The sequence below is a fragment of the Barbatula barbatula genome (assembly GCF_947034865.1).
Source record: "Barbatula barbatula genome assembly, chromosome: 20".
In the NCBI taxonomy this organism is placed as follows: Eukaryota; Metazoa; Chordata; class Actinopteri; order Cypriniformes; family Nemacheilidae; genus Barbatula; species Barbatula barbatula.
Genome location: NC_136783.1, coordinates 13,925,369 through 13,949,022, shown reverse-complemented (window position 1 = coordinate 13,949,022; position 23,654 = coordinate 13,925,369). Strand labels below are relative to the sequence as shown.

Here is a 23,654-nt window from a genome sequence, read left to right as displayed (position 1 = left end):
TAATATAGCTGCTGGAATAAGAACATTGCAGTTTAAGGTTACACGCCGTTTGACAAGTCTTGGATGTAATTTTCATTATTTTCTTATTTTTTCTCCTCCTCATATATTCGATTATTTTTCCTCTTTTCTTCCTGCAATGCATTTGCGGCTGACAAACACTCTGTGCATGTCATGATAAAGTAAACAAGTACTGTGATATCAATAAAAGCTGGAATTTTCTCAAATGACAAGCAGCTGCTGCTTATTGTCATGATGGCATTTATACTGATAACGTACATAACACATATTTCGGATTAAACACTGCAATATGAAGAGACCAGCCCACATCACTCTTTTCTTTTCCTGATGTCACAAACATCAACACGAAGATCTCCAATTCTCTCTTTTTGCTCCCTCTTGCCAAATAGCGACCCGTTCTGCCAAATACAGCTCTCTGCTCTCATTCACTCCTTTAAAGGATACCTGTGATGTCACCAGGCAGGAATTAAGACTCTGCAGATGAACAAAGAGTTCACAATGCATGACCCCTGGGGTGTAATATTACAATTAATTTCTGCTCTGCATCAGGTATCCAAACCTTCCTTTGCCTGAAGCATGCACACGTGTAACAACAGGCAAAAAGTAACAAATGTCATCCATTTCCTTTTTGAATAGCACAGAATATGATACTATTTATGATTACAGTTATCTCCAACAGAACCGTAATGCAATTCCTTGTTTTCCTTTATAAATATTATATTTGTGCTTATTCAAAATCTGAAGTGTGTAATTTTGGCGCCACTATAGCATCACTTAACAGATATGCAGAAAGATTAAACAGATTTCATTGGTCAGACAGTCATGTCTAAACAAACAGTTCTGTCTCACTCGCACCATTGCAAGACAATTCTGCTTTGTCGGGCCAAACAAATGTAACAATTGTGCCACAGAATCACAGTGTTTACACTGTTTAGTGAAATAAACCTACAAATGACGTACTTGCAGTTGTCTCTGTATTTAATATTGGGACAGATTTCAGCTTTAATCCAGGACATTTATCAAATGTTTGAATTGCTTTCCTTCTTACTGTAGGGCAAACAGTGAGCTCACACGTGTTCTCATAAGACAAGACCGCGAGACAGCCTCAGAAGGTTGTTGTGGATTTAACATTGTGTAAAAACAGGAAATGGATACAAGAATGACGCCTGACGGTTGGAAACGTCCTTTACGATGACACTCCTGTCTCCTCATTTTCTCAGACATTGCCCTCCCTGGGGCATGTTTTACCTGACCGGTCACATCCTTTGCTTTTTTGCTTTTTTATGGGTTTGTTTTTCGTTTAAGTGACCTTTGAGTTGACTGTTTGCACGTGGTATTATCATTTTGAACAAAATATTAAGCCATGATATTGTTAGGTTCTACATCATCCTGTTTCATAAAAGACAGGCAAGGTCACAGAGGAAGGATGGAGAGAGTGAAAGAAAGAAGGTTTTGATACAGTAATACTCTGGATTGGATAAAGATAAGTGCAGTCTCAGGCTTCAAAGGATTTGTTTTTATGTAGGATATCCTTACTCCGCATGGCTGTGTCCTCTGCGGTGATGCATTCTGGGAGCTGTCTCTAGCAGACGATTGTAGGAGAGAATTACTGTAGATTTAAGGAAACTTAAAAACAAGGAGTCACACAAAAGCACCGTCTGTAGTTACTATACACCCAACAGATTTAAAGTTATAGTTCACCCAAAAATTAACATTCTGTCACCCTCTTCAGTAGAACACAAAAGAAGATATTTTGAAGAATGTTGTTAACCAGCACATATTCACATGCATTGTGTCCATACAATAGAGTTAAGTGGGTGCCGGTGCTGTTCGATTACAATATCTTGAATAACAGAATTTTTTATTAGAGTCACTGGTCTTTTAATAGCATTCATAGCATGCATGTTGTTTGTGTTTTATATTACTGGTACACTTAAAAAGATAGTTCACCCAAATATTATCATTAGGCAAAATTGTGGTTAAAATCTGATCTGAGTCTTTCTTTCTGTGGAAGACAAAAGAAGATATTTTGAGAAATGTCTCGGTGGTTTTATGTTCATACAATGGAAGTCAATGTTTGAACCAACATTCTTCAAAATATCTTCATTTGTGTTCTACAGAAGAAAGAAAGTCATTGTCTGAAAATTGTCTGAAAAACCACCCTGGCCTATCACTTATACTGCACAAGCATTCATTTCTCTTCGGACTGAAGGTCCTGTTCCTGAGTTGTTATCCATGATGAATGAAACAATTAAAAGTGAGCACAGGGAGCACGAGAAAGCAATGAGAGATTGTAATAGAGGGAGATCTTTGTGTTTTTTTATTTTTTTGTACGGTAGGTTGGGCACGACAAAATCAGTGTGTGCGGGTGTGGCTAGGAAACTCTCACTTACGCTCTCTTTAAGACCTCTTTTAGTCTGTACACAGTACTACACACAGCTGCTCTGTCTATCTGAATCACCTACACCAGATACAGAAATACGGAGAGTTTTCTAACAGTCTGTACGAGAGGAAGGAAGCAAGGGAAGTGGAAGAAGGGAGAGCAAGAAAGTGGGGGAATTGGACCCTCAAAGGATCGAGTTGTCTCGAGACTCTCCGCTGTTCTCTGCCACTCTTGCATGGACTGCCGAGAAACCCACACTGAGGGGGGAGAGAGACAGGCGCACGCTCGGAGACTCGCACACACATGCGTGTGATACCGGCATCAGGTGTGTGTCATGAATGCGTTATTATTGCAGAGTTGCGGCTGAGACGGTTTTATGGTTGTTATGAAAGTCTCAGTGCCATGTGAAGTGGTGCGGATTTCTCCACAGATGTGCGAAAGGTCTCGGAGAAATAAGGCATAGTCAGGCTGATGGGTTTGTACTCTCTATCTCTATCTCTCGCTAAGGTTGTGTTAAACTCTACAAAAATGGTGCTTTCCTTCAATAGCTTTTTCTTTCCAGTCAAAGTTTGTTTTACAGTGCACTGTTGTAGCTCTTGTCGGTCACTTTAATAACTTTTTCCTACGTAAACATTCTGAGATGACCTTTAAATATGGCCGTGCACTGGTGTGAGATTGTATGACTTCTGCTTAGGTCCTGATAACAATCGTTCACTTTTTCCAGTCATCTCAAGACCCTTTGTAAGTTGTGGCACAAGGCGATCACAAGCTGCTTTTAATAATGTGCCTCTACATTTTCTATGAAGGTCATGTGGGGCATATCTAGAGATGCGGTTTGTACTCACAGGGTCTTGTTATACTGCTGAATTGTGTGGTTTATAACCTTAGACACACAGACAAAACACAGAGAAAATATATGAATGTAAGATGTTAGTGGTAGTGATTTGAGTTTGTTTTTATTGCATATTTTGAAACATATGTTAATTTAATTTAAAGTACTTTGTAGGCTTTGTAGGTAAAATTGTAGGCTTTTGCAGCCTGGTCTCCGCACTGCAAAAAATGTGTTGTAAAGTGTATATATTTTATAAATCTGTAAGAGCTGTAAATAAATAACTGCAAGTTATACAGCATACACTGTAAAACGCATTAAATATGCATTTGCGTGGTGAAGAAAACTGTTATATACTCTATATACTGTACTGTAATACTTGTTACGGTTAAAACTGGCTGCTGTGGTTTCTTGTCAAATGTACAATAAACAACTTTAAAACATTAGAAGACTTTGTATGCCCAGCTATTACTGTAGGAATTACATACATCTGGCAGAAGTACTATGCACATAAAATAATAGAGATATTTAGTGAGTTTTACAGTTTGTCCATAGATGCTGAGGTGCAATTGTCTCAAAGTATGACATGAACCCAGTTTTGAAATCAATCGCACCTAAAATTAGATGGAGTCTTTTGCCTGGATTTCACAAACAGGGGAACATTTAAGGTTACCATATTTCCCAAAAAAAACACATAACATTTAATATAGATATACATGTGTCAGAGAAAGGTTTGCTTGGCCATAAGCAAAGATTGCGCATTTCATTTGAGTTTTCTTGATATTTGTTCAACTGTATATATTGCTGTAACTCTTTAAATCATATAGCACAGTGGTTCTCAAACTGGGGGCCATGACCCAGAATGGATCCAGGGGGGTTCAGCATTAAATAATAGAATATGTTTTTGGTTTAATACATTTTTTTTATTTGGGGTGCCACAAAGCGATGCACCCTACACAAAGGGGCCTTACAACGAAAATATTTGGAAGCCACTTATATAGCCAATTGGATGCTAACATCTTAAAAACAGACCGAAAATGTATTGTTTTAGCCACAAGGGTGCTTCCCCTGGCTTAATTTTGTTTTACTCTTAACTCATTACAAATGCATTTCAAGTAACAAGACCAGCAATTGGGCTTTGCTCTTTTTAAAAATCTGGAAGCTTTATAAGGAAATTTACATAATCTGTCAAGATTGCTTATCTTCACATTTTCAATCATTATGAATATTTCGCAATGTTGTTTTTGTGATTATATAACATCTAAACTCTGCCAGTTTTGTCTTTATGTGTGTGTTGGGGTTTGCTGGCACATGCCATCCGTACGGCTAACTAACTTATTGAGGTTTTCTGCAAGAAACTTTTTGGTCAGTCCTTCGCTGTGTAGCGTCCAAGAGGCGCATTTATTTTGGCACTCTGAGAAAGGTCGTGTTGTGATATTTGAGTGGATTTTTTGTGATCGCGTGCTGGATTGAGACGGAGCTTTAATTCAAGCATTTGTGTGCTGATTCTTATGTTTGTCTGCCGTTAAATTTAATTTGAACCTTTGTTACTCACTGCATCTGAATGGGGAGCTAGCAAGTTAGTGCTAAATCGGATTATCCATCATGACTTAAGAATGTTCCAATGAGCATTTTGTGCGCTTGAATTAAGCAAGAAAACTCGCACAAAGGCTAAAAATAGTCAACATCACACTTGCATTTGATTAGAGACCTAGAAATAGTGCTCCAATAAATATTGGTAATCACAAAATTGTGTCAATGCGTTTTTGTTTCATATTTTCTGAACCTAACATGGTTTGTTCTCTGGTTTAAATTAGGTTTTGAAACACACTGTAAAAAAGTCTTAAATAAACTTAAAATGTTTTGAGAAGTGGCCAAACACCATATTTCATAAGGGGAGTTTCACATGCGGCTGTGTTTGAGTTTTAGCTACATCAGTTATAAAGCACACCAAGAGAACAATAGAAGGAAGTGCACAAGTAGGAGGTCTTAATTCCTCTTTCTTCTATCTTTCTAAACGTCTTTTGTTTCCTGTCCCTGTTTCTGCAGAGTTTGTCATTCGCATTGACGTTTTTCATCCAGCCATTAGATTTTGCCAAGCATGGTGTTTGCAAATTTTCTATATTTCTTTATGATTTCTGCTTCAGGTTTGTCATCATCCTTCGTGTCAAGACCTTAAAGACGGCAATCCACTCCACCTCTGTGAGTCATGTGACTCAAGCTCCCACCCCGTCGCCCAGGACGGCATGCTTTTTGACAGGCACCCGCGATTTGACCTGCAGCCACAAGGTAAAGCCATTTTTCATGTTTTGTAAGGATGATGATGATTATTATTTAGCCATGCTTTGTCTTTTGTCAAACTATTTTTTTTTTTCAACAACTGTAATGCAAATGCAGAAGTTATTCTTTCTTACTTTTCTGTCCCCTAGAATTTTTTCATTTGAAAATGTTTAGAAGTGTTTTAAACGTGGACCTTTAGCTTTCCTTTAACACGTTTTGATCTGAATACAGTAGCTTTATTCGGGGCCCTTAAAAAAACTTTATAACAGTTTTTATACAAACATAAAACAGATCAAAATTACACACAATATATGTAATACCTTTTACAGGGGTCTTAATAGAGGATCATGAAGTCAAAAAAGAAAGAAGAATCACAAATACATGAATATGAATGAAAATATATGCCCTCAGGTCCTGGATGATTCTTAACTCGCAGTGTGTGGTGTTTCATTATTATTACCAGCTTCTGGCAGGATGTTAGTGTTACATCACTTCCTGTCCCCACAGGTTCCATCCTGGCCCGGAACGTGTCCACTCGTTCCTGTCCGCCTCGCACCGGCCCCCCCTCAGACATGGAGGACGGAGAGGAGGGGTGCTCTGACCTAGGGTCAGTTTTTTTCAATGTTCTCCCTCCATTCTTCCATCCATTATGGCCACAATCGGGCTTTGCTAATGTGAATTATAATGAAAGAGGAAGTCTGCGTACTTTCCAGTGGCGTCATTCGCTGGAGAACATCTGGGATTTGACGATCAAATCGCTTTAGGAAATGGAAAAATGAAACGGGGAGTGTAAATCTGAACAAGCTGTGTCTTGATGAGCTTGACATGATTGGGCACAATAGTTAATAGTTGGTTTAGTTTACAACATGATTTGCTTATTATGGATTAGTTCACCCAAAAGACATGTATGTCATCATTTACTCACCTTCACTCACCACACCTTTCAAACCCAAATGACTTGCTTCCATGGAACACAGCATTTTTATGAATATTGTTGTTGCTGTAAACTCTTCTATATTCCAAGTCTTCTAAAGCCAGCAGGTTTGTGTATACACAAGTCTGTCTACCTCTCCTACATATGTTAATTGACTCACAAAATTAGTCAAAATTTCTTCTTTGTGTTCCATGCAAAAAGGAAAGCCAGACATATTCAGCGGTTTTGCATAAACGTTTTATTCAAGAATATCTGTGTGTATAACCTTGTGGTTCAAGGTATTTTTGTCTTGTTTTTTTGTCTCAGGGATCGCAAAATTGGAGGAATTAAACTTGTTAAGAAGAAGACCAGACGCAGAAACACAGATGTAAGGAAAGAATTTGCATTCTGATTTTTATTGTGTACCACTTTACAAGTCAGAGCAAGAACAAGAAGAGATTCTTTTTTTACTTTATTCTGAGTCATTGCTCGTTTCCCTTGTCCATTACTAAGGGTTTCGTCATAGACTCTTATCCGTTATCAGTAATCATGTCCATTCATCGATTTGGCTTGAAACACCAGCTGTAACTCACTTGCCCTAAAGCATACAATGACTTTACATGACTGTCTCATTTAGGACCCCAGCAAGGAGTGCTTCACACTTAAGTTTGACCTGGATATTGACGTCAGCATGGAGATTGTTCCAGCGGTGAAGAAGAAACCTTTAAGGTGATGATGTTTTTGAAACCCTGGGGGTGCAATAAACAAACTGCATGGAGGCTCAAGCATTTATATACTGACCAATAATGCACATCCAAACCATCTATTAAAATGTAAGTGTGTTGATTTGGATTTCAGAGAAGTCCTGGGAGCTGTGTTTGAGAGGAAAGGCATTGAGCTGTCACGTGTCAACCTGTTTTTAGATCAGTCCAACACGCCGCTTTCACTGGGATTTGAAGCCTACCGTTTTGGTGGCCACTACCTCAGAGTACGAGGTATATCCGCTTGCTATTAACATTTTAGTTTGAAGTCAACACACACAGTTCTCAGTCTGTTGGCTATGAATGAAATTTAAAGGGATAGTATCCCCCCCAAGAAATCTGTCATCATTTACTCTCAATCAAGTTGCAGATGGGTCTGCTTATGGAATATTGTAGAGATATACATAGTGTACTGTAAATATAAAAAATCAATTTAAATAATCTACTTTTGCTTACTTTCTTTAGTCTATATGTATATTATACTGCATTTCAATTGAAGTATAATGTGCATAATATACCGAGTCTTTTGAAATAATACAATGTGAATGTGAAGCAGATTTGAAGTTCTTTTACACATTTTGTTACTGAACATAATATATATTGTGTGTGTAGCTCGTCCAGGAGAGGAGCTGAAGGTGGAGAGATGTTTAAAGGACCCTCGTTCACTCAGTTTGCCCATCATGAGATCCTCTAACACACACAATTCCTCTGCTGAGCGAGCGGAGCACGGCTCTCTGGGACGCAGGGAGGCTGCGGACCTCATAGTTGGCCTGGTACGTTTCTGTACTGTTTATGTCTCTGCTTTGTTACCTTTCCTCTATCGCTGTTTTCACTTTTTTTATGAGTTATACAACTTTTTTTGGGAACTGGGCAATGACACTTTTTGTGCAATCATGTCTCTCACACATAGATGCAATAAACATGTTTTCCACAGTCATTGTTTTTTACTACATGTCATCAACCCTGTGACTTCTATCACAGAATGACTGAATCATTCTTTCCAGAATAATTTTCATAGGAACATGTATTGCCACTGGTCATTTTTTATCACTATTCCTTAAAGAAAAAGTGCCAGCAGTGTGCCAGCAGCAACAAACAGAATTGTGAACATAATGATGTGTTTCCAAAATGTTTCAAACAAACTTTCCATCTGCAATTGCTCTGACAAACAGATTCTCCAAACGTACACCACTGGTTAAGCCGAAATGAGTTGAATGCAGAAATGATACACTGTACCTTTATAGATCAAAAGGGTTTCAAAGCAGCTTGGCTTTTTCTCCTGTAAAGGACATTTTTGTATCATATCGGAGACACCGTCAGGGTTTGAGTTTGTTTGAATACAGGGATGTGTCTCGGAAATCCTGATCGCGCTTGCCAAGTGAATCAACTTCCACATATGCAGCGTGCGCCAGCTTGAACGTTCAAGTTCAAAATACAAAGAAACCTTCCCTATAAAGTAAACACATATGTTTTTCGGTAGCACATTGACTGTTTGAAATCTAAGATGTGTGTTTTCTGTATTCAGCTGATGTTACCGTGAGTTTGTGTGAAACGGCAGTATCAAACAGGAACAAAGGTCAAAGCTCATAAGATAATATTTCCTTGTGGCTGTCGCCTGCTTTCTGCTCCATCAGCAGTTCAGTGTAGAACAAGGTTAACCAACTTCACCCTGGATGTCTCTTGTGGAAAATTCAGTGGAATTTATGTTGTAAACTAGTTTTTTATTGTTTTTTCTCAGCAAAAACAATCTCATGGATACTTCCAATTGGGAATCCAAATAAGGAAATATTTGGCTTCTTGTAAAGTACAGTATATCATAAGCCATGATTCAGCTATGAGTGATGTGATGTGTAACTAAGACAGGTGTAATTCACTCAGATGATACAGTATAGTTAAATATAACCGCAAGTGAGCTTTTACTGTACTGTGTAAGCACGTCAGATGTATGCTTGAACATAACCGGTCATGCTTGCATAACTAGCCATAAAGGTGATATAGAAGCCATAGAAGGGAGATAAGATAGTGCCTCGCCGTCTGTTAGGGCTGTCGAGAAAGCCATTTGTGTGTTTCACCTGAAAGGAAGCACAGAGCTGGCCAGAGCGAGTTCTTCGCTCCACCTCCCGTACCCTGGTGCTGAGGTCAAAGGGCACAGGAGAAGAATATTAAACAACAGACATGTGAGGAACAACAAAGAAAAAGTCAGTGTCATTTTGGATGATTTGAAGGTGGATTTGAAAGAATAGGCTCATTCTGCGTGGTCGTGTTTTCGAGGGATAATTCTTCAACCATGCAGACGATTACTAATTTAAATTACAGACAAGTGGACTAAACAAGTTTCAGGGTGTCTTAAGTTTAGAAAAAAGGATGTAGGTAGAATTCATATTTTATATCCTATTTGTAGCTTGCCGACTGTTGGAGACCGAATGTTTGCCGATTCGTTGGATCTTCAACATCCAGATCCTCATTTGGAACTGTTCCATCTGGACCCTTAAGGTCTTACAAACTCTTGCATGGTAGATCCACCTGTGCCAGTGTGGAAATGCTGAACTTCCGTCAGAGGACGTGGAATGTGCCCAGCATGTCCGTTTTGCCGGAGGTGCCTGGTGGAATACTGATTCACTACAGTCCTCTGAATGAACCTTCTCGGCTTCATGCCCCCCGGCGTCATGCCACGGGGTTGGTGGCTGCCCGCGTGCAACGCTTTGAAGGGGAGAGTACGCCGCCTCCTGTCCCTGCCTCTCTGGGGACACCAACTCCTCCAAATAGCCCTTTGTATGAGTTGGAAGATACCACACAAGAGATAAAGGTATTACTACAGGTCTATATAGGCTTCAGTTTTCATTTATTGGTCTGTCATATATAAAAAATACTGGAATATTAATCCATGTAAGGGTGATCTAATTTAACACACTTCAAAACTAACTTAAAACCAGTAAGTTGTCACATGAGTGCAGTTTAGATACTAAGTATTGTACTCATTAATCTTCTTTCGTGTTTCTTATTTTTTAAACATTATTTATAGATCTAATTTATTTATTTTTCATTTTAACAAGACGGTTTTGGCTGTAATTCTTTGCTTATCGTTATGTTTTAATTTGTGAGGAAACCGAAACCTAAATGATCTCTCTGTTATCTTTTATGGTATCATATGAGTTGAACTGTGTTGGGTACAGCGATTTCTGGGTTAATGTGTTGCTATCTACAGAAGCAGCTGGAAAATTGGACACTTGCTGGTCAGAGTGTTTCCTTATTTCCGTGTGTAAATTGTGTCTCAGTGTTGATGACAATCTACAAAACACTGAAAGTGTTGCCTAGCTTGCATAAGTTTACATTTCGGTGAATATACCAAAAAGGGAATACAAGCATATTCTTCAGTAGACTGTACCCCAGTAAAATTAAAGGGATAGTTCACCCCCAAAATAACAATTTTGTCATTATTTATTCACTCTCATGTCGTCTAAAAACTTAATTTGTGAAACTTTTGGAGGAATGTATCGGTGGTTTTGTGTGCTTACAATGGAAGTCAATGAGGGCCAATGTTGTTGGGTTGCCAACATTCTTCAGTATCTTATTTTCTGCTACATGTTTGAAATTACATGAAGGTATGTAAATGATAAAGACTTTTTGTTTTTGAGAAGAACCATCTGTTTCAAAGGATAACAGAGAGATGGCTCTTGATGGAGTCTGCCTTTCTGTATCTGATCTCAGTGTTTTGAAGTGTTTAGAGAGACCAACTCTTCAAAATGCAAATCAGGTTGTAATGTTGTTGCCAGCAACTCATTAGTCACAGTAAGTTACCGTTGGGTTTGGTGAAGAACTCTGTGCAGTGCCCTAGAAGACAACACACGATTGTGTGCTGTATTAACACTATTGCTTTATGCATTCTGATCATCTTTTAATGCATACAGTTACTCTAGGCACCAACAAGACCAACATAATGTATAAAATCTTTGAACCAAGTGGATTTTAAAGGGTCATATGGCGCGAATATGTGTTTTTCTGTGTCCTTGGTGTGTTATAAGTTGCCCATACATGTATTAGACATGGAAAATTGCAAACGATGCATTCTATCTAAGAGCGAATGATCACCTAGACCTGCCTGAAACGCCTCGTGTAACCACACCCCCTACGAACTGATGTGAATATGTGAAGATTCAAATCGGTTGAGATGTTAAAAGTATCGCAGGTCATGTTTTGAACAGCAGGGGCTGCTGTTTTTTTGCAAACTTGGTTAATGTAGATATGCTGATATTTCTTAAAAAAGTATAAGTTAGGAAAAGCACAGACAAAGTCTTAGTTTGTTTATATTATAGAGACTTTCGAATGATAATTTTTTTTCGTTTAAAACTGCTATTTAGTTATTTGACATGAAATACTACAATGTGCAAGAATTTGTGAATAAAATCGCATCGTGAGATCAGAATCGTGAATCGCATCGCATCGTAAGCTCACTGAATTGTTACATCCCTAACAAACATGCACGGTATGCGTTTTTTAACCTTAAATCGTTTATACACATTGCATTACATCGAAAACAAATGATAATATTAATTTTATTCATATTTCCCCTTTAAATGCTACGTTGAAAAAGATGCAATCTGTAATTTATGTAATATGAGCCTAAATCGGTAGATTTAGTTTATTTACTGCTGTGGGGTATGATTTTACATAAACATTTCTGCAATTTTAGAGATGGGCATCTATGTGTATGTAAATAAAAATAGCTCATTCTAAGGTCATAAAAACATAACACTTCATTATGTAAGGTCTATATACACCTCTGAGGACATAGTTTTGTATATGAGATTGTATTATTATCAATAGATTCTCTAAAAAGAACACATTAGACCTTTGAAGACAAATTATAAACACACACGTGATATGTACATACTGTATATACAGTAACTGATTCAGAGCTTTCTCTAATGACCGCTCAGATGCATGATGCCCCCTCTGCCTTAACAACAGATGTTTATTATAAACACTTTTCTGCAATCAGCTCATGCCACTGGCTCAGAGCTGTTCATTTCAAAGCCAACCTCCGAACCGCTGCTCTAAGATCAGTCATTTGAGGTAGCAAATGTGGCTCCTCCCCCTCCTTCCCTGCCCCTGCTCCTTCCCCTCTCTTCCTGTTCACACAATAGGAGGGCAGGATTCTGCAGTTACTATGACACCCGGCCAGCCCTCCTCAGCAATGCAGCGGGCTTCTGTTCAATCTCCTTCAGGTTCACGCACATATACACAAAAGCCGAGCAGACTGTGGAAGTGGATTTGAACGCACCAGTCCATTTGTGCTCCTTTAAGGGTGTGCAATATCAATGTAGCATTTGTAAGGTCTCAGATAGTCCAGGAGGGAAGCAGGTTGCAGGAGGTTCATTTTGGAAGCAGCATGGGCCTGGCTTTCTTTTGATGCCGTGCAATGTTGTATACTTCTGTGGAAATGCCTCTGACATCTACGGTGAGCTTGTTATTGCTTGTCTTCTCTGTCTGACGCTGTGGTACCTGGAGATATTAATATTTTTGATCAGATATTAATGCACAAAGCATCTGTCTTGGGATTGGTGGGAAAAATCTTTGCCTGGAATTAATGCGGTGTCTGAATTTGCTGTCTTTATAATAAAATTTATTTATATGGTTATATGGTTAAACGTGGCGTATGGGCTCATAGGTGTAACATTTTGGTTACACCTATGTCTCGTATGTCTCAATTTTGTTTAAGTCCAAGTATTATCCAGAATGTTTCTCCGCAAATTGCACAGGAAAACCAAGACACCAAGTAAGCAATTGTATAATAATTTACACAAATAAAATGTGTTATAAATTAAATGTCAAGTTCACTTGAAATTTTACACTATAGATAGAGAGACTTAAGCTCCTTTGCAATTTAAATTCTTCTGGTGATTTGAAGGCGTCTTGGCAAATCTTAATACAGTTTGAGACATTCTTGAGATAATTTCTAAAAGTAAGACGCACATGTTATTAAACTCAGGAAAATTTTCTATTTTTTGAGAAACTGAGACATTAAACCATATTTGTGACTTTAATAGCCTATACGCATTTCAAAGAGGAATTACTGAATTACAATTGGAGTTTTCAATTATTTTGGTATAGCAGATGGCTTGTTTGGTTATACATGCCCTCATAGAGGAATTGGTTAAACCAATGAGTCCGGATCAGGATAGTGTCACCCTTGAAGGATGATTTTAATAAGTTTCTTGCAACGTAGGTGTCCTGTTAAATGCTTTAGAGACCATTGATTGATTGTTTTTGGTTCAGAGTTCAACTCTGGTCTGGTCTGTTCATTGACATTGATTCTGGAATATCTTTCTCTAGAATCTGTTTACTGGTTTAATTTTGGCTTTAAAAATGGCAAAGAACATGCTGACTTCATCTAACTGGTTATGCAGCAGTGAAATGGTTTTCGTCTTTATAATAAGACCAATTTTGGTCACCGGCAGCAATGAACATTCCATCCAGCCAGAAGCATCAGTATTGTCCCAGAACATTGACCAATGAGTTTGCGTCCAAATTTCAGATTTGTTTTAACCCATTTTAATTGCATTTTCCACTAAAAAGAAAGACGCTGTCAGAACACAATGTCCAAGTAATGAGCCCCGGGGGACGTTGAGTGGCTTTCCCTGCTCAACTCATGCATTCTTCATTTCTCTCCATTGTCGTGAGCAGGGAAAAGCCTTTCCCCTGTTTTCGTAGACTTGCCTTGCCTCTTTCCTGTTGTTGCTGAAGGGTTCCTCTCGACACCTCGGGTCACAGGGTTCGCTCGTTCTTGTCACTGAAACCTAGAGTGCTTTAACCTTTCTGCGCGCTGAATGTTGGCAAAACGTAAATGACCTTTTCACCTGTTGACAGCACAATGTGTTCCCTAAGGTCAGTAGATGCAGATGTGCCACCTCAGGTGAAATATGTCAGGGAATATGGAAAGATGGTCGGAGAACAAGCTTGTCTTTGTTTATGTGTAAATGTCCTCTCTTTTTTTATGCTCTTCCTCACCTGTCAGCGCAAGGATATGTCTGGCACTTAAAATTCCTCAGCACTAAAACTCTCACAGAGTACAAACGGTGTCTGCTTTGACTGGTTGTCACAGTATGTATGACAGATGCGTTTCCTTTGTGAAGAGCGCTACTGTGACATCCGGGGTCTAATATTAACACTCACTCAAAGCTTCAAATTAGTTAAATAGAGTTAACTGGTAGTGTTATTTTTCTGGTAACTGATATGCATCGTTTTACAGGGTTCGAGTGGAATTGAGTTAAAATTTAGACCCGGATTTTATTTGCTTTTGCGTCATGTCTTTGGTCTTACATTATATGAAATATTAATTATAGCATTTTATGATAATAATAAACAATCACTGTTCCATTTTTTCCCTGCTGTTCTGTCACAGGGTCACGCACGCCGGCGGAAGAACATGCCGGAGTTTCTGGGCGAAGCCAGCGTCGCCCCCACCCAAGACTCTTTGTCCCAGCTGGGCGGTTCACTCCCAGGTTCCATAACGGGTACAGATCGCTGGAGGAACCGCGCTGCCAGCCGTTTCAGTGGACTTTTCGGTTCCAACTCAGGAAACGGTTCTCTTGGGAAGGTCAGTGTCTTTAAACATCCAAGAGTTGCATGTGCAAGACAGTTTCTTATTCGAGAAGGCAGGCTTAACTATTTTTGGCTAGCTTTCTGCATTTCACACTTGAACACTTTAGGAAAAGATATTCATTTGTCAATGTATCGACCCACTTAACTTTGTAATTGTACAACCAAAAACAGGAAGATGTACAAGTAGACTTTTCCTTGTTCAGGATGTGATGGACGAATGCGTTTTACCTCTCACACGTGCAGGAACCTTTGGTGGCTTTTGTTTTTGCAAGCCGTAATGATTCAGAGGTTTACATGTTCCGTCTGGCCCTGAAGTGTATACGTAGGTTCAAAGCTCAGGCTGGACTCTCTTCCTCTCACTGTGACGGTTGTAAAAATGTAATAATGGCCTGACGTTGGTCCGGTATGGACAACAATGTCGGCTTGGGGAGATTGTTAACGTGGCTTGACCTTTAGACTATGCGGCAAACAATCCACTATAGTATTCACTTCATATTCATGTGTATAATAATATTGTATGTAATGTTAAATATAACTTATTTGGGTTTACAGCACATAGACAATACATCATTTTACATCAATTGTTGTTATTTTTTATAATTGATATATAGTGGGTGTAAAAACCCGGGAATTCAGAGGCAACTGATAACTGAGCCTAAACGGGGAAGTGGCCGTTCATAGAGTGAATTAACATCAATCAAACTGCGATTGGTTTGTTTTAATTTAAACCATAATAACTAAATAAAACTTCAGCTTACTAACACAATAAAAGACAATACAAAAATGATAACATAATAAAAAACATTATTTTTGAAAAATGTAGCTAGTTATCTCTCATTTTGGAACTAAACTCTTCATATATATATTTCTAGGTAATTTTGTTATTGAATTGCTTTACTTGAAATAGCTCTTTATAAATCCCAGCCCCATGATTTAATAATCTAACAACTAACAATTATTTAAACCCATTTAATTTCATTTTCTTTTCCATCTCCATCATCTTCTGTCGTTTCTTTTCTCATCTCCATAGGAGTGTGATCGTGTGGAACAGTTGCAGAGTAAATTATACTCCTACACTATGTTCGGATTACCCAAGATGCCTCCACAGCTCTCGTTCCACAGAGACTCATGGGAAGAGGAGCCAAACCTGGAGTTGGAGGAGAGCTGGAAGCAGCTGCTGGAGAACCCAGAGGTACAGCATACACGTTCCCATTATTACAAACACAAACCAAAACTTGTTTGTTCAGTAGAATTATAATACCCATAATAAATATAATATGAAAATCATCTGACTTGTGCAATAAGAAACCTGTCAGATCAATCACCATAATAGGTGATGAATGAGTTTATGACTTATGCATTATCATTAATGTTCTGGCCTTCTTATGGTGATGGATGTTTCATTGTTACTGTACTCAATTGTATACCAGAAATTAAAATAACAGTAAATGTATTATTGTATTGTTAATCCTAGTTTAATTTGTAGATTATACTGCAACAGACATTACGTGGTTCACTACAGACTTTAAAGTGATTGTCGACCCAAAAATTTTAAACTTGTCATCATTTACTCATCCTCTCCTCATTTCAAACCTTAATGACTTTCTTTCTACTGCAGAACGCAAAAGATATTTTGAGGAAAGTTTGTAATCGAATAGCACTGACCCCCATTCACTTCAATTGTATGAACACAAAACCAATGCAAGTGAATGGGGGCCAGTTAACAACATTTTTCAAAATATCTTCTTTTTTGTTTGTCGAAGACAAGAGTAAATGATGACACGATTTTAATTTTTGGGTGAACTATCACTTTAAGAAGGTCTATATAAAACTCTTTAGGACGTAAAGTCCGTTTATGTTAAATATTTTGGTATGAAATGTTTTGTTCCTGCAGATTTTAAGCAGACGTCAGTGTCATCAGCAGGAGGCCGTATGGGAGCTGCTTCAGACAGAGTCAGACTACATCAAGAAACTGCACGTCATCACTGATGTAAGAGCTAGCTGCACAGCTGCTTATATTTTCTGCATTACATAACCAGTTTCCTACATAAATGTATAACAGTGGGTAATTCATTTAAGACTTTCTTTCACACAAGGAATTTACAATTAACTCATTTTAATAATGTTTTTTACACTAAATAGGTTTAGCTTCTATTACTCTCCATCTAGCAGTTTCTGAGCAACCCCTTAAAGTTTGCATGTCCCATCCAGTTTAACCATCTCTCACTCTTGCTCTGTCGACAGCTGTTTCTCTGTGGACTGCTGAACCTGCAGGAGAGTGGTTTACTCAGTGAAGTTGAACCTGCGCGTCTCTTCAGTAACATTCAGGACATTGTGCAGCTGCATACATCGCTGTGGGCAGAGGTCATGCTGCCTGCACTAGAGAAGGCCAGGCAGAAGAGAACATTGCTTGACCCCATTGACCTACATCAGGGCTTCAGCACTGTGAGTGACATATTCACACACTCATACAGTATACTGTACTCAGAATACTTTAGCCATGATTATTATGGTTGGTAATATATAAATATGAAAGAATGGGCAATTTTATGCTCCAGAGGTTGGTTTAACAGTACATGTCAGGCACCAGACTTTCAATCTTAACACACAGTATTGAAGGAACAGTTCTTCATTTACTAACCCTCAAGTTTTTTCAAATCTGTATAAATGTCTTTGTTTTACTTTGTTTTACTCCGAGAAAGACATTTGGAAGAATGCTTTCGACCAAACAGTTCTTGCTACCTTTGACTTCCATAGTAGGAAAAATTGCTTTATACATTTCTTTGTTCTGTTGAACACAAAATATATTTTGAAGAATGTAGGAAAGCAAACAGTTCTGGGGCACTTTTGACTACCATTTGTAATTTTCATATTACTTTAGATATAATGTATAGATTCAAATATAAATACTGGTCTAAAAACCAAAGATGGGTAATAAACAAGGATCCAACAGGTCAGTTGGAATGAGCAGTACAATTAATGCCAAAGTTCATATACATTGTGACCCTGTCTGTGAAATCCAGGCTAAAATCTCATCATCTAAATATGAGTATTAAAGTTTGATTTCAACCATAGTTTTCTCTGATGATTTAAAAATTTTAACATGCCGTTATACAGTAAATATTAAAGATATCAAGGTTATTTTGCACATAATGTTCTTTATATGATGTAGGATGATTCTATGCTAAAAACTCAGATAAGGCGTATATGTATTCTAGATATATAAACATGACACATTTTTTTTGTACAGTTTGGTTTCAGATTCAAGCCTTACATCCGTTACTGCATGGAGGAAGAGGGCTGTATGGAGTACATGCGCACATTACTGAAAGATAATGAGCTCTTCCGAATATATGTAACTGTGAGTAAACATTTGTATTCACATCCAGCTGCTCTTCAACCACAAACATCAACCCGTAATGAATTTAGTGTGTCGCAAAAGGTTTACGATGTCATATACGAGCAATATATAAAGACTTCAGTATAATTATTTGTATTATAACAGCAGCACGTCATTTTGACTCAGTGGCTTTCTCATGGTCTGAGTGTGGAGTACATTTATCATTGTTTACCAGGTGAGACTTTCAATAAACTTTTCCATCCTGCAGTGGGCCGAGACTCATAAACAGTGCAACCGTTTGAAGCTGACAGACATGTTAGTGAAACCTCATCAAAGACTCACTAAATACCCGCTGCTGCTCAAGAGCGTACTGAAGAAGACAGATGACCCGCCGACCCGTGAGGCCATTAACAAAATGGTAAGGAAGGATAAATATGCTGCTGTTTGTGTATTTCAAATAGAGGCGTATTTGCCCAGTTTATGGGTAAGTATATAAAATATGATTTATTTTACCCAAAACTCTTTTTTAACAAAAAAGATCTATTATTTTTTAACCCGTTGTGTTGTTTTCTCTGTTAGGTGGCTGCTGTCGAATGCTTCATTAACAGTGTTGACTCTCAGATGAGACAAAGGGAGGAAAAACAGAAGCTGGCTGCCATCGCTAGTCGTATTGAGGCATATGAGGCTGTGGAGGGGGCTAGTGAAGAAGTCGAGAGGGTAATGAATCATTTTACAGGAAAAAAACTAATTGACCAGGTATAACATTGAATACAGTGTTATTCTGGCTACATGACCTGCTCATGTCTCTCTTATTTGCATCTGTCTTTCAGATCCTCAGAGAATATAATAACTTTGACTTGACCGCTCCAGTGATGGGCGTCCCACCAGAGGAGACCCGTCAGCTGCTTCTCGAAGGACCCCTGAAGATGAAGGAGGGTAAAGAAAGCAAGGTACAATTAAGAAACTTCTTGCACTTCAGCAAGAAGCGTTTACAACTAAACGGACAATAGTTTGTCTAAAAGCCTTTTAGCAGATTCACTTACCTCCTGTTTCCGACAGATGGATGTGTACTGTTTCCTCTTCACTGATGTTCTGTTGATCACTAAGCCGGTGAAGCGTGTGGAAAAAGTCAAGGTTATCCGGCAGCCTCTCATCATCCGTAACGTAGTGTGCCGGGAGCTGAAGGACCCAGGGAGCTTCCTGCTCATCTACCTCAATGAGTTTCGTTGCGCCGTGGCGTCTTATTGCTTTCAGGCCAACAGTGCCACTCAGGGTCGCAGCTGGATGGAGACCATCCACAATGCACAGGTATGCTGTAATATACACCGGATTTACAGTATTTTTAAAATATAGTAGGTAGCACTATTACAGTGCTTACAAACATTGACAGTTTAGAAAGAACAGTAATTTTATTTTACTGACCCTCATCAGGTATAGCCTATGCTACTGCTTTTAATGCTGAAAAATATATTTTTAAGAATCTTTACAGAACTCTTTTTCTACATGACAATAGTGTTAACTTGAACCTGCAAGCCTTTGATTACCAACTCAGATCTTTTAGCTTATGCTTGTTTGATGATTGTGATATGAAGTGTTATTCCACGCAGAATCAGCTCCAGAGACTTTATTCAGAGTCACAGAGGAGTGACAGAGATGACCGAGATGAAGATGAGACAGAAAGCAGCATGTCCACATCGAGCTCTCCATCACTACAACACAGTGAGCCATTAAACAAGAGGTAATGTTTATGCATGGACTATAAAAATGATTCTTGCATGACATAATGCATATTAGTAATTCACTTACACAATAAATAGAAATTTGTATATTTTATTCATGAATGATACTTAGTATAAGGGAGAGCAGGGTCAACTGTAGCATTTTCTTTAAGGAACTGTACCCCTAAAAAGGCATAAATATGAATTCAATTGTTATATTTTATCTTGGTATATTTCAAGGAAAAGTTCTCCTTCAAAATGGAGATTCTGTCATTTACACCCCCTCTTGTCATTTCACACCTATATGTCTTTCTCTCTTCTGCAGAACCCAATTTTTCACACGATATTTAGAAAAATGAACAGAAAAGCGTTGGTCCCCATTTGGTTTTGTGTCCATACAATAAAAGTCAATGGGGACCAATGGTTTTTGGTTACCAAAACTTTTCAAAATATCGTATTTTTGTATTTTGAATAAGAAAATCACACAGGTTTAAAATGCCAACAGGCTGAGCACATGATAACAGAATTTTCATTTTGAACTATGTCTTTAAGGTTGTATTTGTTAACATTAGTAAATGCATTAACTAACAATGAGCAGTATAGATATTCAGCATGTATGAATCTTTGTAATGTTAGTTAATGTCAATACAATTACTCATGTTAGTTCATGATGCATTGACTATATTAAATGCTTGTCTACTAAATTACAATGAAATAATGCAAATTCTATATTTATTCTCAAATTAGTTTACATTTTTAATCATTAACTAGTGTTACAATAGCCTCTGACCTCAGTCCTGATTCAAATCTTATATGGTATTTACTATAGATTGTTTAAGCATATGTTATATATGTTTTCAGTTAACCTTTAACCAACCATCTACAGTTGAAATATATTGGATGCTATATTTACAGGCAAGCATACACATACTGTATGAGTAAGGCTGAAGAAGAAAAACAAACTGGTGTAAAATCATTGATTAAAGATTTCTCATAAAGTGATACGATCACACCTCTATTTCTCAAATAACTTACATTTTTACATGTGCCAAACACATTTAGGGCGTTACAATTGCTTCATGTTTGAATTGCCAATAGTCTCCCATAAATGATGACAGAAAAACTTTGGGTGAACTATCCCTTTAAATGACACAGCATATTTGGTGAACAAAGTTTTAAAGAACAAAGTGCATCAGTCTAATAAAAATTCCCTTTCTTTTCCAAAGTCTCTCTCTTTCACCGAGTCATTCGGATGGCTCAACAGAAACCCTTTCTGTGGCTGCAATGGAAGAGGTGGATGAGGTCAGGTCGGCTGGGGAGATCCTGCCGTCTGCATCCTTGAGAAATTCCCTGCTTTCTGATTCTTCAGTCCTGCGGGATTCCTTCCCCTCTAAAGATGGAAGAACCCTGGAAAGCTTGGGTGATTTGCTCCCCACAGACCTGGATCCAGAAAGTCGCTCTCTTTCAATAGACAGTGCATATGGAACGCTCTCGCCAGAGTCCTTGATAGCAGTGCTGGACTTAAAGGGACAGGTGAGCCAGAGCGAGGGAGAAGACACAGATGCTGGTGAGGAAGAGGTGGAGTTTGAGGATGATGAAGATGCAGAGGATGAGGATTCGATGACCTGGAACGGCTCCCAGATTACTGTAAACGAGTCCTACATTTTGGATGACTATTCAAACAATCAGATGCCTGGCCAGGTCAATGACAAAGCTGGAACATCTCAGGTCACGGGCTGTCGTTCCCACACGCTGAGACGTCGCTCACCCATCCAGCCCCGCCCGGATTACCTGCAGCACTTTACCCTAAGGTCACGGTCTGAGGACGACCTCCTTCAATGCATCACCGGCCCTCTCCGGCCCTCTGACAGGAGCAATTTTAGCCGAAGCCTGACGCACCTGGCCAAGCAGACGTCGTATGCCGCAGAGCTATCGCAGACAGATCAGGAAGCCACAGCTCTGTCTAGTAAAGTGACAGACACTCTTAGGCGAGCAGAGGCCGGGCATGTGCAAAGGACCCTGAGCTGCCCCAATGGCCAGACAGACTGTAAGCTTACGTCTATTGAGACACTGCCTCCCGATGGACTGGAGGAAAAGGGCTCCCTGGTTTTATCCCAGCAACCTTGTCACCAGCAGAAGAAGCTGACAGTGGCTCAGCTGCACAGGATACGTGCCACCATGGTGCTTAATTCAACACTGACTGCATCGTAAGTCTACATTTATATTAAGTGTGCTCCTGTAGCTCATTGTATCGCAATGCAAAACACATGCTTTATTGGTTAGGTTCCTCTTTTAAGGTTTGAATAGTAATAAACATAATTTCATTATATCCCAACAACCCAACAATTATAATTCTGTCATCATTTACTCACCCTCATGTTGTTCCAAATCTGTATAAATCTCTTTGTTCTGCTAAACACACAGAAAGATATTTGGAAGAACAGATCTCATCCCCCATTGACTCTCATATTATTTATTTCACCTACTATGGCAGTAAATGGGGAATAAGATCTGTTTGGTTACTGACATTCTTCCAAATATCTCCCTTTGTGTTCAGCTGAACAAAGACATTTATACAGGTTGAAACAACACAAGGGGAAGTAAATGATGACAGAATTTTAGGGTGAACTATCCCTTTAATAACATTAATACTACTACTTCTACTACTAATAATAATATTAATAATAAAGCAGTTTTTATTCATTTATTAGTGTTGCAGTTGCCTCTTACATGTAGTATTAATAATAATAATTACTAAAATATAATCCAAATAACGATATAAAATATAATACAATTACGATCTAATATAAAATCATAATAAGGGTGTATATAAATAGCATTATTTATAATAATAATAATAATAATAAAAAAGCAGTTTTAATTGTTAACCAGTGTTCCTATCGTCTCAATAACAATATGTAATATTAATAATAATACTAATACTGATTTAGATTTAGGAGGGTAAATACAAATAACAGTATTTGTTATTATTAATAGAATAAAAATAAGAATAAGAATAATTTATATATTGTTAATAATAATTTTGCAGTTGATAATAAGATTTTATAGGCATTTTTTCATTGTGATATTATTCTCATTATTGCAATGTGAAAAACTATATATCATTTAAATGATGAATAAGAAAAAATGCCTGATAACGAAAAATCCCAATGCAAGAAATCTAAATTAGCTTTATTTTCTTGTTTGAATACATATAATGATTATGATTTCATGGAGCGTTAACACTAGGCATCAGAATGCACCCGCCTAAATCTAAATCTGTGCTTGCTGACGGATTGTTCCTGCATGTTGTTGCAAAATCTTGTCCTTATTGTCCAGACATGCCTGCACAACGTGAGCCCTCATTGTTAGGGTTTTCCTTCGAGTGTGGCAACAATTCATTACTTTTACATTGTGGACTCAGCCCATTGGAGACAATGTGCTCCTGTGATATAACCTTATAGAGGCTGAGACACAGTGACCTCAGTCAGTGAGGCAAAATAAAGCCAGGCCCTATTGTGTAGAGTCTGTGGGAAGCTGGCATTTCAACATCCAAGTCTTTTGTCCTCAGTGTCTTTTATCTAATAATCTGTGATCTCCACCCAGAGTCATTAGAGATTTGTAGTTTAAAGAGACCTTCAGAGAAAATGTTTGCATCTGGAACACAGAGTACAGTTTTTCACATTTTCTATTGTGGACTATTCTGGATTGTTCCTCAATGCTTGATTGAATGTTTTGATGTTATAAAATGCTATAATTGTTCTGATCAAATAAATGTGACAATAAAAAAATGTGACATAAGTTAACAAT

The 23,654-nt window shown here is 38.2% G+C and overlaps 1 protein-coding gene across 5 annotated transcripts in view; it reads left to right on the top strand.

Annotated features, from left to right (window-relative positions):
• The window catches only part of plekhg5a (pleckstrin homology domain containing, family G (with RhoGef domain) member 5a), a gene marked incomplete at its 3' end in the record, with an annotated part of 34,440 nt that overhangs the window by 9,513 nt on the left and 1,273 nt on the right, over positions 1 to 23,654 (top strand). For 2 of the 5 annotated variants that reach the window (XM_079483324.1, XM_079483327.1), the window contains 17 exons: positions 5,378 to 5,519; positions 6,018 to 6,117; positions 6,751 to 6,811; positions 7,061 to 7,152; positions 7,282 to 7,418; positions 7,797 to 7,957; positions 14,587 to 14,781; positions 15,817 to 15,978; positions 16,681 to 16,776; positions 17,031 to 17,231; positions 18,037 to 18,147; positions 18,395 to 18,544; positions 18,706 to 18,843; positions 18,957 to 19,076; positions 19,186 to 19,434; positions 19,734 to 19,864; positions 21,071 to 22,051. In XM_079483324.1, the coding sequence (XP_079339450.1) occupies positions 5,378 to 5,519; positions 6,018 to 6,117; positions 6,751 to 6,811; positions 7,061 to 7,152; positions 7,282 to 7,418; positions 7,797 to 7,957; positions 14,587 to 14,781; positions 15,817 to 15,978; positions 16,681 to 16,776; positions 17,031 to 17,231; positions 18,037 to 18,147; positions 18,395 to 18,544; positions 18,706 to 18,843; positions 18,957 to 19,076; positions 19,186 to 19,434; positions 19,734 to 19,864; positions 21,071 to 22,051 (3,227 nt within the window). Of the gene's footprint in view, positions 1 to 2,405; positions 2,727 to 5,377; positions 5,520 to 6,017; positions 6,118 to 6,750; positions 6,812 to 7,060; positions 7,153 to 7,281; positions 7,419 to 7,796; positions 7,958 to 9,245; positions 9,991 to 14,586; positions 14,782 to 15,816; positions 15,979 to 16,680; positions 16,777 to 17,030; positions 17,232 to 18,036; positions 18,148 to 18,394; positions 18,545 to 18,705; positions 18,844 to 18,956; positions 19,077 to 19,185; positions 19,435 to 19,733; positions 19,865 to 21,070; positions 22,056 to 23,654 lie in introns of those variants that run through there. The other 3 variants (XM_079483326.1, XM_079483325.1, XM_079483328.1) reach the window with 3 other exon arrangements.